This window comes from Astatotilapia calliptera, chromosome 7 (genome assembly GCF_964374335.1).
Source record: "Astatotilapia calliptera chromosome 7, fAstCal68.1, whole genome shotgun sequence".
In the NCBI taxonomy this organism is placed as follows: Eukaryota; Metazoa; Chordata; class Actinopteri; order Cichliformes; family Cichlidae; genus Astatotilapia; species Astatotilapia calliptera.
Window position 1 is genome coordinate 54,869,096 of NC_137428.1, and position 19,715 is coordinate 54,888,810.

Below are 19,715 nucleotides of genomic sequence, written 5' to 3' on the forward strand. Positions count from 1 at the left end.
CTTTGCTACTACTTTATGGATTTATACAAAGGCAAATTTAATGCAGATATCCCATGATCACCAGGGGATAAATAAGGATAAATCCTTTTTTTTTTTCTCATAATGCTCCGACTTTTACTCTCATGCCACCATGAGGTCGTGATTTATGGTTTTGGGCAAAATACTTCAGCAATTACAGGATTGATTGCTGTGAAATTCAGTTCAGATGGATTGCAGCAACACCGGGGATCCTCTTTCATATAACGCCATCCTCAAGTCAAACAGCTCCCAGTATGTGGTTTATCACAAATACCTGCAAAACTGATAACAAATCCATGAACCCGAACTGTGCTATATGCTGCTATTTGCTTACTGAAGCTAAAAATAAGCTCTCAAAATACACTTAATAGTATTTAAAAGCATTTTATGTGATTATAACTTGTTTAAAATAAATTACAGCACTTCAAAAGAAACTACATATATACCCCAGAGGCAATAAAAACTCATGTTCTCAAGGGCTGGTATTATTTTTTTCTACCAATCCTTGTATTAATAATTAAACCTGCTGAGAGGTTTTCCTTTAATGAGATGGAACAATTGAGCAGAATTCCTAGTCAGGTCATCGCCGAGCTGTCAACGCGATACTGCTCCCCTGAGGCTGAGGCCCTCCAGCAGTCTACTGCTGTGTCTGTGAATGCGTGCGTTACAACTGTGTTTGCTTTGATTTGCGCACATTAGAGCCGCTCTCCTCCTTGTTATGCCTCATGTATCAGAAAGCGCTTTGCAAAGAGCACGTCATGATAACTTAAAGCGACTTTACGGATTTGAAAGGAAAAATGTGACAGGTTTTACTTTGAGCATTTAGGAACAGTTTGGTGGATTCAACAATTGAGACACCTGCGCTCTGAATATAAAAAGAGTGTTTTGTGTATGTGTGTCTCTGTGTGTGGCTTGATCCTAAAACATAATCTAACCGTTTTTATATATTTTGGATCATATAAACCTCAAATATTCATCAGCATCCTGAACTTTATTTTAAACTTTAGAGCAGATTTTAAATGTCACTGTGAGAAAATGTGTCTTTTATGCAGGTCGGTCGGCTTAGTTAAGCATAAAGACTGGAAACGGAACGACATGGAGCCTGACTGTGTCCGGCAAACATCAACATGTTTTATCTCGTTATACAACCACTAATACACCTCAAGTATGAAATTACCCCACAGAATCGCAGCATTTTTACACGTCAGTTATGCTGAGGATTAAATAAATGTCAGGCATTTGTTTCACCTCTCTTTGCAGTCTAACTAGCTTGCAGTGATATTTTCATATTTATGAGTACGCTTTAATAAGCTATAAAAAATAGCGTTTTTCCTCAACAGTGTTATACCATTTATTTAATATCTTGATAATACTGACAGCTACTACTATACAATCTAATATGATGCAGTACTTTTTCTTTTGAAGCCAAACTTGAATCTCAAGCTGCCTCCACTCCATCTGTACATGGATGATGACACGAATACTGAGAAACTGTTCAGCTTTTCAATTTCAGCAGTCTTTCAAGATAACTGTAGAAACCCTGGAATAATGGTATGATGACAAATACACTGCTTACTCATCCCATCACGGAACAATTTCAAGAATATTATAGTCATCTGTCAGTGCACAGTGTAGTTTCCGCTAATCTAACTCTCATCAGCACCCAAGAATATAAGAAATATTCAACTTTAATTAAAGGGTTGCATTGTAAAGCTCCTGTAATCCGGTTATAAATCAGCTATTTGATATTCATGGAATACAAATCTCAGCTGAAGGATTTCTCTTTTTCTATTATTACCTTTCTTCTTGCTGCTTTGAAATGATCTAATGTAACTATTTATTTATGTTATTGTCAAGCTTTGTATGTGGGAATGTTGGAGAACCGCAGAACTGATGTGAATTTTACAGGTCGTGTGTCTTTACCAGGGACAAACAGGTCCTGATTGGCCTGCCTTACAGGGGCAAATGTTTAGAGATTTAAATAACTTCTTTCTTTAGTTGGCACGTTATTGGAATTGCAATTTTTCTGTGTTTCTGTTTTTTCTGGCTTCTTGGAAATGTGTATTTATGATAAAAAAAAATCATCACTTTGGCATCCAGTGCATTTACTTACATTAGAATCAAGGAGGTCAATGCTGTCCAAGCTCTTGCTCCTATGAATGCGGCCCTTGATGCGGCGGAGTGATGGCTTGCCCTGACTGGTGCTCACGGAGGAGGCTGCTGTGCCGGAGCCCGCGGTAGGACTGGGGTGTATCCTGAGGTGAGCAGAGAGGGAGCAGGAGGAGTAGGGAGGAAAACAACAACACCACATCAGGGCAAATAAGCTCATGCATATTTTTAATACAGCAGGAGAAAGTGCCACGAGTGAGACTAAAGAAGACGAGGAAGCAGGCTTTAGTGATGTTTCTGCCTTTCAAAATGCCACAGCCCCCCTACAGGATAAAATGGCATTTAAAGAAATATATAATTGGATTTAATTTTACAGAGGCACTGTAGGGAAGCACCGCAGCTTCGAACACAGAAGGCCAGTGCTGCTCCGCAGGCCATGGCAGCCAAACTACAGCTGGGTTGTGGTGAGATGTGGGGAGGAGACACACTGGGCTGACCTGTCACCAATACTCTCATGAAATGTTGTACCCATCGCAAATGACATACTTAAGCAGCGTCGCTGGAGCCCTGCTGACCACATTAAAACCCTCTGCCTCTCCTTCCTTTTGTTTCTTAATTGCTGTGTAAATCACTATAATCACCAAAAAATTAATCAGCCCCAATGGGGGGTGAATAAAGCAGTCACATCTACCTCCTTTAAGCCTTACTGTATGTTACTTTAGCTGAACTTTCTAATAGGGCACAATAGTTGTGCTTATACATTATACATACAAGCCTTAAAAAAATAAAGATTATTGATTAGTGGTTTGTAACAAATTACTAATGTTTAAATATCCAGTGAGCGGAAGTTCTCAGGGTGAAAATGTCTTGTTGTCAAAGGGTTCAGAGGGGAGCTTTAAACTCACAGGAAGCCACTATTAACTCAAATAACCACTTGTTACAACCAAGGTATGCAGAAGAGCATCTCTGAATTCCCAACATGTCAAACCTTGAAGCAGATAGGTTAAAGCAGCAGAATACCACACCAGATGCCACTTCTGTCAGGCCAAGAACAGGAAAAGCGGACAATGGAAGGCTGGAAAAACTGTTGCCTGGTCAGATGAGTCTTGATTTTCTCTGTGACATTCAGATGGCAGGGGAAGATTTTGACATAAATAACATGAAAGCATGGATTCATCCCACCTTGTATCAGTGGTTCAGGCTGCTGGCGGTGGTGTAATGGTGTGGGGGATATTTTCTTGGCACATTTTGGTTCCCTCATTACCAAATGAGCTTTGTTTAAACACTACAGCCTGGAAATACCTGGTTACTCGTGACAGTGAGTTCACTGAAATCAAATGGCCTCCATAGTCACCAGATCGAAGTGTAATAGAGGTTGCTTTGCGATGTCAGTTTGCCAAATCATGCAGCAACTGGAGTTTTAACCGTCAGTAACCTAGCTGTATTTATTACATTTTCCTATTGTTAACTGTAAAGTTAATCCTCTACAAATCTCATCTATAAATGATTAGTAAATAGGTTATTAAGCGTTCATAAACCAGTTCAAACGTTAATTTGTGACTTCATATATATTTTTTAGCAAGAGTTCAAAAATATGACTGATGTTTCTTAACGACAAAAAAATGTTTTAAATGTGTTTTAAATTTCTCAAATTTGTATATTTATGCCTTTCAGTAATGTATTTCTATATCAACGCAGTTTCAAAGGTGCTGTGATCATTATTGTCACATGCGTTGTTTCGCTCTTCTGTTTAAAATACAATGAAAATGTTAAAAAAGTCAAAACGATATACTAGGGCAATCCATACATGACTGGTTTACTCTTTAGAACTTTTTAAAAATCAGCAGTGGATGTTGCTACATAATTTTGTCCGTACTGAATTAATTCAGTGTAGAAAAAGTTTCTCATGAATATAAAAAGCTCATGAAGCATAGTGTAGCTCAAATTGGCGCTATTGTTACTGCCTCTTCTCTTCTCTGAGTCACTCCTAATGAGGATTTAGATAACACAATATTCAATGAGGTAAAATCCCCTCTATACAGTGCAGCTCAGAGAAAACAGATATCCATTAGCGAGCTCAACAGTAAGCCCGAGGAGCTCCCGAGGTTTGGAGGCTCAGCAGAGACGTTACGGGAGAGAGGCGCGGACAAAAATGGGAGGGAAGAGAACATCACCAACCACTTTCTACCTGCATTCATTCAATTATTGCCTGAAGCATACTAAGGGGCTTACTGGAAACGCTACTGTGAACCATTCAACAGTACGAGTACGTGCGGTCAATTACTGCCGACCTCAGGTTGTTCTCATAAACAATACAGCAAACATGACTAATGAGAAAAGCTGCTTGGATTGTATCACAGCCCTGGTGCAGCCTTGCGCATTCAGAGCCTCATTTCTTGGATGTTGATTCTGAAATGGATTTCAGCCAAAACACTTCAAGCCACAAAGGCAAGGAGTAAAATAGTGCCAGCAACTGTGCCGACTCAGATATAATGTGCAGTGAATTATTTCTTATTCTCTAACAAATATGCAGGTGTAATGTTTCACTTGTGAGCTGAGACAATGTATAACACTGTGAGATTTAATAATAGCCTCTCCCTTTCACTTGTGACATTTATGGGCACAGTTTAAACTACATGGATGGATGGATGGCGTTTGGCAGCCCAGAAATATTGCCAAAGTGATTGAAGGTCAAAAGAACTCTTTATAATTTAAAGACACATAGTCACAGATTTGAAACTTTACAGGAATAGTTTGACATGTGGGAAATATTGTCCGATCTTTTCATCTTTTCTCCTTAAGAGAAAGGCTACTACCTAATGTGAACCTCACTATTAAAGACATAAACCATTCACTTGTGGAGAAATCGGACAGGTTAGCTGGTAGCCAGTGTTACTTAAAACCCCATACTTAAATAATTTAACCAGTTGTGTGCCATTATAATGTTATTTTCCCATCATCTATCCACTTTATCCAATTCAGGGTTGTGCAGGGAAGCTGGTACTTATCCCAGCTGCCATAGGCCAAGAGGCAGCGTATACCCTGCCCAGAGACCAATTAGCCTAACTTCAATGTAAGTCTTTGGACTATGAGAGGAACCCAATAATCCAAAGAAAAATACAAGTCCACAGAGGCACAGCCAGATGATGGACTCAAACACAGGACCTTCTTGCTGTAAGGCCCTATGGCCCAATGTTATTTTGCTTCCTTGAAAAATATGAAGATTAATTCAGTCAGTTCATATCTGTTCATGTATTTCTTTCCCTTTTTTCCCTATCATATGCTGTTATGTTGTGGATGTGAATGTACTACAGATGGTAAGTATTTTTTTCTAGTTTTGGATTTTCATGATGTCAAGGAGCACAGAAAGCCTTAATAAGACACTCAGAAGCCCCTCCCACCTACTGTTCAAACGTTGCATTTATGAGGTACTGTTAGTCAGAAGAAAGTTGGGTTAAAGTAGAAAGAGAGCGCAAAATATATTGTATTAGACTGCGGATGAACTGAGGGGAATCCATCAAGACCCAGTACAAGACAAATAATCTACTTTATCTACTCTACTGTAGTTAGAGTTTACAAATAAAAATATCATAGTTGGCCCTCTTTAATATGAAACAGCTAGGAGAAGTGTAGCTTGGCCTTGCTTACTGCAAGCAGAGAGAAAAGTATTAAGCATCCTAAACCTAGCATCACTAATTAAGATGCTATATCTTGTCTGTTTCATATGTACCAGAAAAGAAAAGAAAGCTGTTCTTGACGTTATTATAACTTGCTGTAAATTCCTGGAGTGATGTATTAAAAAATACATGTATATACTATCATTCCCACTGCTGTTTCTATACATACAAAAATATGAGATGTCTTCTAGTATATTTTACAATATATAGCAACCACTTATACACAGTACAAATTGCTGCTGTATTTAATTGGATCTATATTTTTATCAGGGTTTTTTGTACACTGTATTTTCTTATTTATTTTTTTATTTTTATTTTTCTAATATATCTCTAATTCACTTTTTCTTTTTGACCCTTGTGCTGCTGTAACAAGTGAATTTCCCCAGTGTGGGATTAAATAAAGTCTTTATCTATGTAACAGAGGGGGGTCAAAACAATAACATTTTAAATCATTCAAGAGATTGTAGGCCTAAATCACAGCACCACAGTTTTGACATCACGCATCCAACAGCAGCTGTTTAATATTCATATTTATTTTGTGATTGAAAATGACAATTTTCCTGACATCTGTTGTGGCTAACATTTCAAAACTGGTCCCATCAAGCGAGTACACCCTGTCGGAAATCCTTTATCAGCGTGCATTAGCAGAATGCTAGGGTTTCTGTGGGCCACACCATCCTTCTGTTGAACACAATAGTATTGGTATTAATAATTATTTCACGCCTGCAGCTCAAGTCACTCCGATGGATAGAGATCAGTGTTTTTCACAGTATATTGCAACACATTTTCCCGCTGTAGGCTTAATAGGTAGTTAAAATAGTCTTGATAAATTGGCTATAGTTTTAGCCAGAGTTAAAGAAAAATCACTGTATAATAAACAGAAAGCAATTTTAATTGGGTTTTTTGGTAATTTGGTACTATTTTCTCAAGTGTTGTATGCTTCCTTTCTTAAAGGGAACATGCTCAGACTTCTATCAGGTAAGGTAAAACAGACTCATTACTTTTATTGTAGTTATACAGAATTAAGTGGACCGATCATTTTTATGTAAGCAGAAACCCCCCAAAGACCCATTGCAAGCCAGGAAAAACCCAGCTAAGGTAATCTTTGCAGCAGCTGCTGCAGGCTGCATATTAAGAGAAGAGACATGAAAGTGCTATCAATGTTCTCAGCTAATGGGCAGCAAGAAAGCAAAGGGGCAAATGTTCTGAGAGACTACATATGTTACTGAAAGGACATTTTGTCAGCTTTTATTACTTTCATGTATTTTCTGCTGATGTCAAATAGCTGCATAGATGCTGCGAATGCAGGATTTTTTTTAACCATTAAGAGCCTAAAAGGTATTCATAATCATTTCTTTGCTGCTTTGTTTAACAAACAGTTCAAGCGCTTGATGCATGGCAAGTTAACAAAACAGTGTGGGTCATCTTGGCCCTGGTATAATGGGAGTATTGGAGTCTTGCCCCATTTGTAGTTTCTTACAACAAAGAAAATCCACTTCAGAAGATAATAGAATAAGATCAATGCCAAGACCCCAGATGGCCCGATGACCACAATGGAGTATAATAATGTAGTGCACAGATAAGGTCAAGCAGATGCCTGATGCTATTACGAAGAAAGGACGGAGAACACACACATACGCACGCACGCGCACACACAAATACACACATTAATCAGTTGCAGGACTTTCTGCCGTGCCTGGTTCCCAATCTCTCTTTCTCTCAGTCTGCCTGGAGGAGCCATCAGGTACGATTAGTTCAAGCAATAATGGCTAGTGCTTAATCAGCAGGTCAATAGGCAATGTTTCGCTCCATTCCTCCCATCTTGGCCAGCGCTAATATAACACTTAACAGGGAGAGCAATCCTGGCCATTGTCTGCCACACACACCAATGCACATAAAGAGACACACACTTCAAGAGAAATACTTATAGTTGGCCAATCCAAATAAAGAGTCTGTTAAATTAGGCATCTCTCATCACTTTTATCCCAGTATCTTCCTGCTTTTGGTGTGTTATTTGGAGAAAAGGCACAGGTATAAATAAGATGAAGCATTACATAAACACAGTAGACTTGTTGTATTATCCCTACAGGCTTGCAACAGAGTGTAAAGTTCATTAAGTCAGGTTAATGCTAATCTTTGGCTGTGTGCAAGTACATTTTTTTAAAGACTCCAGGCAAGAGGAACATCTGTTTGCAAAGTCTAATCCTAATTTAGATAGATGCTGCCGCTATTCAGTCTTTATTAAAGGCAAGCAAAGCCGTGCCTCCTCTTACACGGAACACACGGTCGCTGGTCGGCGGATGGTGTAAGTGTTCAGGCAGGGCGGTGTGTAATCTCACTGCCACATGCTGTGAGATCAGCAGCAGAACAGAAAGCAGTTCTGACCATTTGACCAGAAATGGGACAGAATTAACGCTGCAATTATGAAAAGAGCTGGAAGCAGGATACTTGAACGATACAGCGAGCTGCTTCTTCATACAAATGCAAATGCCTTTCCCCCCCCTCCATTTAAACTGGTGTCACATCCTGTCGTACATCTGCACAAAAATTACATTTGTGAATGGAAGAACTTTTCAAATCCGTAGCAGGGAGACATACAGAGCTGGCGGCACAATTGTTTTATTTAAGGAATTAACTAATTACTCTTCATTTCCACTATGCGTATTCACATTTAAATGAATTGTTTCTTGTAAGATGTAAAAACTAATCATAAATATCTCACAGAAATTTGTTCAACTTCAACAACATTTACAGATTTATCTAAGAGAAAAGCAGTGAGTCCACACATTATATCTTCAGCTTTAACCAAACAGTTTTCTTGCAGTTTGGTCGGACGAAACTGTTAAAAGATTAAAACATCAGGACAACTTTCTCCCTCGCAGAGAGAAGCTGAGAGCCAGTTCTCCACATAACAGTGCTATGTTTTGTTTAAGCCTACAAATTGCAATAAAAATATTTATATTAATTTCAACAATAATGTTTTTTCACTTGCATTGTTAGGGTTTAAAATTCCCAAGACAGTAAGGCAATTCAGTCTACAGTCATTTCTCTGTGTGTACATATTTACTTGACAAACTCACTATAGGCTATGTTTCTAATCCAGACCAATCAAATGAGGACACTGCAGCACGCTGGTTTGACCAGGCGCTTAAGGTGACATAGAAAAGGATCTGTACACACTCCTTGTGTATTTTTCCCCTTTGGTTTTGTACTATAAACCTTATGAAGTAGGAGAAAGTAGTGGAAAAACTATTTACTCTTATATGAATGACAAATGACATCTTGGGCCACGAGGAATGCAGTTCAGTAGTATCACTGCTATTAATGCATGTGTTGAACAACTAGTATTACTACTTATGAAATTGAAGGGTTTTCCAGCTGCCATCGGGCAAGAAGTCGCCAATCTGGTGCAGGGCTAATACACAGAATTGCACAACCATTCACGCTTGCTTTCACACAATTTAGAATCACCAGTTAACCTAACCTAACAGTCATTGGACAGTGGGAGGAAGCCAGAGTGTTGTGGAAGAACATGGGAGCTCTGTGCAGAGAGACTGCAGACAGCTGGTGGAGTCAAACCCTGGACCTTCTTGGTGTGGAGCAGCAGTGCTAACCACTGCACCGCTGTGCTGCCAGGTCATGTTAAACACAATAAAAGAGATAAGGTTGATGCTTGGGGATGTTGTGGAAGTTTTCCATTAAATAAAGCCTGCAGACAAGCGGTGAGCGGTAGCTAACATTCTTTAATCACAAACAAAGAACAGAAAACCAAGCTTGGTGGAGAGCCTGCATGATCGTGGGACAGACTGTCAGCAGAGTCTCTTAAGTGGCTCTCACTTAAATACCTTCTTCAAAAACAAAAGGCAGTACACAGCTGTTTCACACCCTAAGGCTCACACTCCCTTGCTACCTCCCAGAGTCATCGAAGAGACAAAAGATTCTTCCTGTGGAGTTGTCTGCTTCCCCCAACTTCCTTACCAGACCCCCACCCTCTGTCTAACTGCATGAGTGTGAGACATGTTAAAATCCAGTGGCACCAAGGCATTATACAATAAAATAATCTGAATAATGCATAAATAAAAGAAATTCCTATACAGGGATTTTGATCTGATGTGTCTTTTGTCCTCTGTCCCTCCCATCACGCCCAACCACAGATTGCTGTCCCTCCCTGAGCCTGGTTATGCCTGAGGTTTCTTCCTGATAAAAAGGGAGTTTTTCCTTCCCTCTGTCGCCAAGTGCTAAGTGTTAATGGGGGTCATCTGATTGCTGGGGTTTTCTCTGTATTATTTTGACGTCTTTGCCTTACAATATAAAATACCTCGAGGCAACTGTTGTTGTGATTTCGTGCTATATAAATAAAACTGAATTGGATTAAATGTGTGTCTTTTTAAATGGCACCATGCTTTTTACGTGATAAAATTATAATATAATATTAACTGTAGCTGCTGATGTCTCATCACTACAGTGCTTTGACTGATTTTTCCCTAAAGTTATTATACATTCATGTGAAAATGCACTTTGAAGAGTTTTTTTTTAATCTCTTGACATATATATATTCCCACCTCCTTGCAAACCTTTTTCTTTCCATATGATTTGTATGATTTTGTTTTCATATGATTTGGCAGATTAGTGAACACCACAGCACAAATAAAACCTAGAATATGTTTAAGACTTGCTACAGTGACCAAAACACTTTTTGTCAAAGATCAGTTCATGTTGGATGAAATTTGAATAGCGCTGCACTGTAATGTGACACGGACAAAATACAGACATTAGTAAAAGAACATCAATTTCAAGCAAATTTAAAAGACCACACAAAAAGAAAAAAAAACCCATGATAGATTTTAAACCTCTTTAACATGATTCAAAAAATTTGTGAAGTGTAACCAAAAGCATGAGTGTTAAAGTGATTGTTGTGGTGCACTCAGTGACAAACAGTGGAAGAAAGTTTAGAAACCAAACACTGGTTGTCTCTGCAGAAACTTCACTTCATCTTTCAATTTCTGGGATTTATCTGTAAGGAAAAGTATTCGCTTTAACAAAGTCAGATATCACTTTGAGAGTTACACAATCACTTTAGCCTCTTTTGTCAGTGCACTGCTTTAGAGGAGACAATAAGCAGCTTCTTCCAAAACCTCCCTAAATACAGAGGCGTAAATATGAAAACAACAATAAGAGGAGAAACATGAAATGAATCCTCAGTCTCAGTGAAATAAGTCCCCTATCTTCTCCTATGGGGGGCAATTAGGCTAATAAGACGATGACTAAGGAATATGATTAGCTGAAAGAAACCCAGAGATAAAAAGCTCCATGTGATAAGCTCCTGACCCCTGCTGAGGCTACAGCAGCACTTTGACTCTTCTTTATTGTTTATAAAGGATGGTGTCTGCAGTAAATATTTGAATTAAGGCACAACAAAAGAGTGTAGGGACATCTTATTAGTAAAAAAAACAAACAAACAATGACTGCTAACTTACTGTTATCATAACATAAAGTAATTTAACTTAGGTGCTGTTAAATTCTGGCTGTGTTTTGTTCTTCTCTCAGTCACGGAAATGGTTTAGGTTGGCTCAAAACAGGTGATGATAACAGTTAAGCCTCTCTCACACACACTGGAGCCACACTAGCCTGTGCCACACTGTGCGATACATTTTGAATTTGCGTTAGACCGTATCAGAGTGCCATTGAGTCTATTGACTCCTAATTAACCATCTTTGCTTTCAAACAAGATGGTAATCCGGCTGTAATTAGGGATACTGTCTCACACACGTTGGAGCCGCCTCCACGAGCAATCTTACTTACAGTCAGGGAAAAAGGGGAATGAAAGGAAGGCTGCCTTTGGAGTAAATAAATGAACAAGGCCGCATGAGGACGCGAAAGAAAGAGAGGTGGTCACTGAAATATACTGTAGCGTTCAGGCACACAGAGTAATGGGGACACTGAATAGGTGGGTAGACAAGACACAAAGACATGCTGAGAGCAGATTATGGAGATAAAAATGTTTAATGAGAGATGTACAGAGGCCTGGCTGCAGGACAGGACATTAAAAAAAAAACAGGCGCGAAACATGTTTCATGCTTTACATTTTATTAACTAGTTACAACACAGCATTGGGAACAGGAGTGAGGTCGGGGAGGAGGGGGTGATGTTTACCACATGATTAGCTTGATGATGACATTTCCAGTGACAACAGCTGTGCAGTGGAGGCCATACAGTACATTAAAGCACATGAAGTTAGGATGAGGGGGGTAAAAAGAAAAAAACCCACGATGGAGCTATGACATCATCCTACGCATTCAACTTTACAAACTAATGCATGGGAAGGACAAGGCTAAAAGAGCCACTTGTCTCCAAACGCGCACGGGTGCACTGACACGCACGCACGCAAACTCCCAGCATGCGGAGTAGTTGCTTTGCCCCACCGTGTATCGACCACAGTGGGTTTGTAACGATTGCAACATGGTGCAGACCGGCTGCAGTGGCTGACAGGAATATTATGTCATTTCGGAGAGTGAGCCGGGCGCATTTTGGCTCCGTATAACCCGCTCATCCGTTTGACGAGATGTGGGAGGCGACGGCTCGGCTCATCGCAGTCCCCCCTTTTCCTTCTCTCCTCAACCTGCATCACATCATCATCATCATCACCATCATCCGCACCGAGAGTGATACTCACCACATACGCTTCCTGGGTGGAAGACAATGTTCTTTGTTGGAGGCGGTCACCCCCAGAGCCAGCTGCATAACAGTAATGTATTTCTGGTAATTCACCATGGTACTGTCCACCGCTACTAAAAATCCAACCCAAAGAAAAGCACAGGTGATCATATATTTCTTTAGTCCCTGGCATCCGCCTCCGCTGCGTCTTCCGTGCTCAGCATCACAACGCCATTTCCAGCGCTGAAGGACTGACAGTGAAAACACTCCCCGAGGAGCTGAGAGAAAGGTGCCGTACCGCTGCGACCCATGTCTGCAATGACACTCTGACCGTGTTTTTTTTCTTTCTTTGTTTTTTAGCTCTGGCAAACACACCGCCGATCCATCCGAACTGTGATTTTTTAAGTATTTTTTTTTTAGTATTCTTTTTAATGACTACGGTCAGGATTTGGACATTATCTCCTTCCTCCTGCCTCCTCCTTCCTGCCCAGGGTTGGAAACACTCTCTTAAAAACGCTGCAGCGTCCAGGCGTCCGTGTGTGTGAGGTAGGGGAGAGAGTGTGTGTACAGTGTAGTCAGAGGGGAGCGACTGGGAGGGAGGGGAGGAGGGAGGGGAGGAGGAGGGGGGGGTCAAGGGACCGATTCATTTAGAGATGCTCGCTTGTAGCATCCATTTAGGAAGTCGAAAGTTTGCCTTTAATTACTTTTTAAAGGTTGGTTCTTTTTTTTAAAGTCGACTACCTTTGTTAGGTAATACTTCCGGGAAGCGGTAATGACTTGCAGGGGCGTAACTAGGAATTCAGAGCTCCCTGAACACCCTGCCTCTCCTGATAGATGAATGATGCCTAAATTCCGTTTTGTTTTGTTTTTTCAAAAGGGTCCTGGTGTGCTGGATAAGTAGGCATGTCTCCACCAGTTTTATTGCATTTTAATATATATATATATATATATATATATATATATATATATATATATATATATATATATATATATATATATATATATATATATATATATATATATATATATTTGTGCTGCTGTAGCCTCATATATATATTTAATAGATATATTAAAAAGGCATGAACATTTTTTTGTATCGAAAAATTATCAAACCGTGACACCAAAGTATCGAACCAAAGCGTGAATTTTGTGTATCATTGCACCTTTAATATGTGTGTATATATATATATATATATATATATATATATATATATGAATAAATATACATATACTTTGGTGTCACGGTTCGATATTTTTTCGATACAAAAAAATGTTCATGCCTTTTTAATTTGTCATTTATTAAAATTAGAAATATATATTTTAACTCAAAAGTGCAGTTTTTTAATTTAATGTTGCTGAAACAACAAAATAATTTAAAAAAATCTATCTGATCGAGAAATCACAGAGAAATTACAGATCGAGTTTATTACAGAGAAATGGCTCTTTCCAAAATAAAAGCTATACTATCCGCTTCTTCTGGGCTATATTCTCAGCAGCATATTAAACATATCAGGTCCCCATAAGGAGAATCATGTGCTAACGGCTGTCTAAATGACTCGGGTAAGGTTTGTAGCATGCGTGCTTGTTGTTTTTGTCTGCTTCCACTTGTCTTTGCACTAGGATGATGTCGGCGTAAATGTGCAGTCATATTCGTTGTGTTCCCACTAGTGCAGTCAGCGTTAAGCTCGTTAAAATGACGTTAACGCCATAATGCGGCAAATCTCCGTTAACGAGTTACCGCGGATCGCCCCGTGCGTGGGGCTGGACGACGTCAACATGTTAAGAAGCTAACAAGCTAACGCACTAGTTCCCGCCAATTGAGCATTGCGTGGCACATCCGACATACTGTTTTACTTTTGTCCATGACGCGCTTACCTTCAGGGTCATGCTTCACATGAAAACCAAGATAGTTCCAAACGCCAGATCTGAATGAGGGTGGGGGAGGTTCAGTTTCGGGTAGCGTTGAGGCAGTTGCCATGTTGCAACGAGCTTAGCTTCTGTCTTGCTAGCTTGCGCTGCGCTCAGTGGATCTGCACTCGAAAGTGCAGCCTAGGTGGAGTAGTCGAACGCAGATCCACTGAGCGCTCAATACAGACAGCATCGTCAGAAGTAAAGTTGATAAAATAAATTAAAAATTTTGTATTGTTCGATACATATGCGTACCGAACCGAAAGCACTGTATCGAACGGTTCAATATCGATATCGAGTATTGTTGCACCCCTATATATATATATATGCAAATAAACAGGTGTAAACAGGTGTTTATCCATCTATAAGGGTCCAGATTGGACCCTTCAGGCAGTTGTACAAAAAAAAGTATGACAGGAATGACTACTGATCCACGTTTTCTGCAGCTGCCAGTGTCCGATTCCACAACCAAGTATAATCCCCATCTTACTGAATAAATTATGACATATGGGAAACATGTGACATACAGATAAGCTTCTATTATACTAAAGAGATGAAAAAACTGAGGCCGATTAATGCAGCAGATTGTCTATATGGCCGCACTGTCACACACCAATGGTGATGCAACTTGGGGCTCTGTGTCCCACCCGAGGAGTTTTCTGCATGAGGACGGGAAAAATCAGCAGTCCTCCACTTATTGGACAATCTGGTCTACCTCCTGAGCCTCAGCCACCCCTCGCAGGGGAAAAAAGACCAGTGAGCGCACTCAGACAGAAATGCCATATTTTTATCATGCTTTAGGTCTGACTGACCCCAAGTATTTTCAACCCATAAGCCTGTATGTGCTTAGACTTAAACAGTATATAGCTTGGTGATCATATAAAAAAAAAGTCCTTATATTTTATCTGGTAATGAGGGTCATAATGTATGTTTTAATATCATTTTATGCCGATTAGCATATAATTTTGAGAAAAAGAAAGTTCTCACTCAGTTCTGAATGTCCAGTGAATGTAACCAGTAACTTGGAGATTTTGATGGTCCTTGGTGATTACTCTTAACTTCCAAAGGATAACAGAAAGTAACGGATTACTTATGTTACTGTGCATTTTTTGGCTTTGTTTTCATATTTATGTATGACATAGATTAGTAGACAGTAACAGGACACAGCTGGTGAGTAATTTTACCTTGAGAGTTTTCCACAAGGCTTGCAAATACCACAGAGACACCAATGAGAATCATACTTAATTGTGAGTCTCCTGTCCAGTTTTCATTGTCTGGGATGTAGAAAGAAGAGATTGAGCACCCAGAGGGCAATGCATGCAGGCTAACTGAGCAGAGAGAGGCTGCACTTTGAAAGACATGCAATGACAGTATGAGCTAACCCTAACCCAGGGTGAATATAAGTGGAATGTGCTCACAGTTTACACTTGTCTTTTAAACCTCATACAGTTTGAATGCTCAGTAAAATGATTTGTAGCTGTCACAGTTGCTCATAACAACCAGTGCAGAGTTATATGAATGAGAAAGTCTGAAGATTACAACAAATTCATCAGTTCTGTGTGTCTGCTTAACCCCATCCGCACATAAAGCATGTGAACAATGAATATTCACCAGAGTATCAAACACAGTATGATGTAATTTTATTGGACTTTTTCACTGGAGACACCCTCGTATTTATTTTATTGAACTTCTTTCCAGGGAATTATTACGCTCCCTTATTCTTCTATCACTGGGTTATGAATTCTGTGAGCTCATACCTCTTACAACCACATTATTTTTTAACTGCCTTATACATATTCACATCACAACCAACCATCAGCTATTCAAAGAGATTTATGTCTCGTCTAGTTTCTGTTTTACGAGAGTGCATAAGAACCATTTTCTTTTAAATTGTTTTATTTTTAAGCCCCAATAACTAAAAAGGCAAATATGGTATATGAACTAAACCTTTGATTGCAGTTCATGAGGTAGCATTTATAACAAAAAATATCTAATATCAGTTATCCAATGTAAAAGCAATATTTTAATGCTTTTTTCTGCCTTTTTGATTATGTTTGTGATTGCTGAATTGGAGTGAAGTGTGGTCGTAGTAGCTCTGCCTCAGTGCCCACACCACCTGTCATTAGCAGCAAACAGACGCTGGCGTGGGTTGCTTCCCAGTCAATAGACTGACACAGAGGTGCCGTTGTAAGCTTCAGAGTAAGTCGATTAGTCTAGACTTTGAAGTCTTAGAGGACACCTGAGTTTCTGAACTGCACCTCTCACCCTCACCAGCTCAGACATAAACAAAAGATAAATGGAAACTGGGGAGGTTTTATACTACATACGTCTGCTGCGAGCAGCTGAATTGATCATTTAACTGTTGTGAGCTGAAGGCATTAGCTAATGATTTCATTTATATTTTAAAAAATCAAAATGAAAAATCAAGTTTGGCAACGGTTTCGTCATCCAAATGATTTCCACCATACAGCTAAACAGACAGAGCATGACACTAAAGCTGCCAGTGTCAGGGGAGCAAATCCCTCTGTGGCCGACGCTGCTAAAAATGTTTGCACCCGTGATGTCGTGTGTTCTATCCGCGAAAGTATCCTAATCTACCCAACTGACAGTGTTAAACTCTCATTGGCAAACGCAGGGTGACACTGCGTGTGTAACGGTACAGTGAGCTTCTAGAGTAAATGTTCATATAGGATATGATGTTTTAGAAATAACTAGAGCTGATATGCTGAGAATGAACATCAGGCGTATTCTGAAATGTAAAACAGCCCTTTTGGTGGTTGCCAGCTAGTTACTTCTGGGTGACTGGAAGCAGAAAAGCCTTCGGGCTTTAAAGGAACCTAAATTCACCCAGTGCTCATATGTCCATAAGTTCATTCATCCAGTACCTGCTGATGAAAAGGCTTCAGTGTGCATAAAGTAAATATGATTCAGTTTAAAAGCAAAATAAAACATATAGTGATTTATATGCATAGACATTAAATGCACCTGCAAAGCCTTGAAACGAGCTTGGCTCCTACACAGGTTTCTGGAGCAGACAGACTATAAAGTAAGATATCAATTAATACATATTGCTATAACTATATAAACACTAGGTTTTCATCCATTGGTCTCATATTTCAGATATTTTTAAATTCCAGTATTTTCAAAGTCAGTATATTTCAGTTTGATTAATCTTTGGATGCATATCATAGATCTCATTTACTTCATTCATTTGTGTAGAAATCACTAAGTAAAATTTCTTAAAGATGCACAGAATTGCCCAGTAATGACATTAAGATAGACATAAAATGATCTAATGTGTAGTAATGTTAGCGTAGCTTTCATTTTTAACTCATGACAGTGAGGATATGAGGTGAGAGTAACGGTGTAGGATTTTGGTTTGTTTTGAAAGTACATCGGCTAAATTGTGTGTAATTAGAAAACAGCACAAAGTAGAATTTAATGATCTTCTATTAGTGGCAGGGCGGCACGGTGGTGTGGTGGTTAGTGCAGCTGGCAGGGCCTTTCTGTGTGGAGTTTGTGAGCCTGTGAACCAATTAAACTAACGTCCAAAGACATTAGTTTAATTGGTGATTGGTGTCAATGTAGATATGAATGGCTGTGATAGATAGTTAAATTATCCAAGGTGTAACCCACCTCTTCCCCTATGACACCTTGGGATAGACTTCAGGCCAGATGTGACCCTGAGCCTTGGATATGCAGAAAAAAAACCTATGGATAGATCATTAGAGGTACCTTCCTGTAGACTTTGTTAGATAATTCAGTTTCTTATATAAAAAAAAGCCTCTTTGCTTCCTGTTCGTAGCATCTTGAACCCTGTCAACAGTCAGCTAATACATCGATAATGGAATCATCAGTGCAGAGTTGCACTCCAGCAAACCTACCAGCAAAGCACCGTGTCACCTCCCATTGACTAGGATGCCACTCAGATAAGTCCCCTGATTAATCAGATTCTGCACATCATCATTATCAGTCATGTAAGACACGGCAGCCATTAAATGATAGGAAAACTGCTGAGGACACACACAGAGACATTACCGAAGCTTCTCTCTATCTCCCTCTGTCTTTTGTTTTCACATGCACACATACACACTGCAGGGAGTGTGTATGGAAACCAGTGGTAGTGTGTCAGTGGGGAAGCACTAACACAACAGTGGGTCAGTGGCTGTGCTGCAGTCTGAAGCCCACTGCATTTCCATGCACACTCCACTGCAGCACTTTGATTGCACACTGGCATCCCCCTCCTCTGCATCTCCACTGAGGAGCCGTCCCCATCATTACCCTTCTCACATGAGAACCCACTGCTGACATCTCTTATTGTGCGCCGCGCACTCACACGCTCACGCACGCCAAAACCAGCGTGTTCACACAGACACACACAGGTACACGTGTGCACAATTAACACACTAAAGTCCTCGTCTTTCTTTCTTTTCTTTTTTTTCCAAGCAAGTAAATAGGACACACAGGGCTGCCCTTCTTTCTTGTGTCCTTCCATTTGCTTGTCCACTTCTTTCTGCACAGCAGAATCAAAGCTGGTTTGTAGGACTCGGAAGCTGCTCCCAGAGGAGCCAAACCTGGACGAAAGCCCCGAGAACCACAACCGCTGTAACACTGTGATTTATTACTCGTGCACCAAACAAAGAGGAGTTCACAGAGAAAGTCCTCTTCACATGAATGCACTGCACCAAGAAGACCAAGAGTAATGAAGCACTCGCACACGCACGCACACACACACACACACAGTCACACCTCAGCGCTGTCGCAGTGCTTTCTCTCTGTGTACCGTGAGGTGAGTCATCAGCACGGAGAAGCATAACCTCAGCTCCAGCTAATCTCTCCTCTCCTCCTCCACCTCCTCTTCAACCCGCCAGCATCTCATTTTCTCCACTTATGGATGAAAGCATGGTGCCTTACATCATGGCTGCTGGCTCACGTATAGATATAAGGCCTCAGAGCCAAACACACAGCCAACGCATCCTGGGTAATCACCTCATTTTCCATAGGGGAACGGAACATATGCAGGTTTTGAAAAATAGCCAGTTACTCATTAAATATATCTGTGCAATCATGGCTTACATGCCTTTGAATTTTCACTTCAGTACAGGCTAAGAAACCTTTGCACATTCACAGATGAGTGCTCAAGAGGTCTTGAGTGTTGATTTTAAAACCAAGAATAGCTGCATATTGTAAACAATCTGGCAACCAGCGGCCTTTAAACTGGATTCAGCAAGCTTCCCATCATTCCCTGCACCTTCCCTGTGGGTACACACAGGTTCTCAGTGCCCTTTAAGGCAGAAGCCTGGAGATGTGATTAAATGCTGCGTGTTCACTCTCAGTCAGCAGGATACT

At 40.1% G+C, this 19,715-nt stretch overlaps 1 protein-coding gene across 11 annotated transcripts in view; it reads right to left on the reverse strand.

Moving 5' to 3' along the window:
- tjp1b (tight junction protein 1b) overlaps nt 1-19,715 on the reverse strand; it is a 70,041-nt gene that overhangs the window by 47,178 nt on the left and 3,148 nt on the right. For 8 of the 11 annotated variants that reach the window (XM_080304670.1, XM_080304672.1, XM_026175569.2 and 5 more), the window contains exon 3: nt 2,132-2,273. In XM_080304670.1, the coding sequence (XP_080160796.1) occupies nt 2,132-2,273 (142 nt within the window). Of the gene's footprint in view, nt 1-2,131; nt 2,274-12,477; nt 12,949-19,715 lie in introns of those variants that run through there. The other 3 variants (XM_080304673.1, XM_080304676.1, XM_026175560.2) reach the window with 1 other exon arrangement.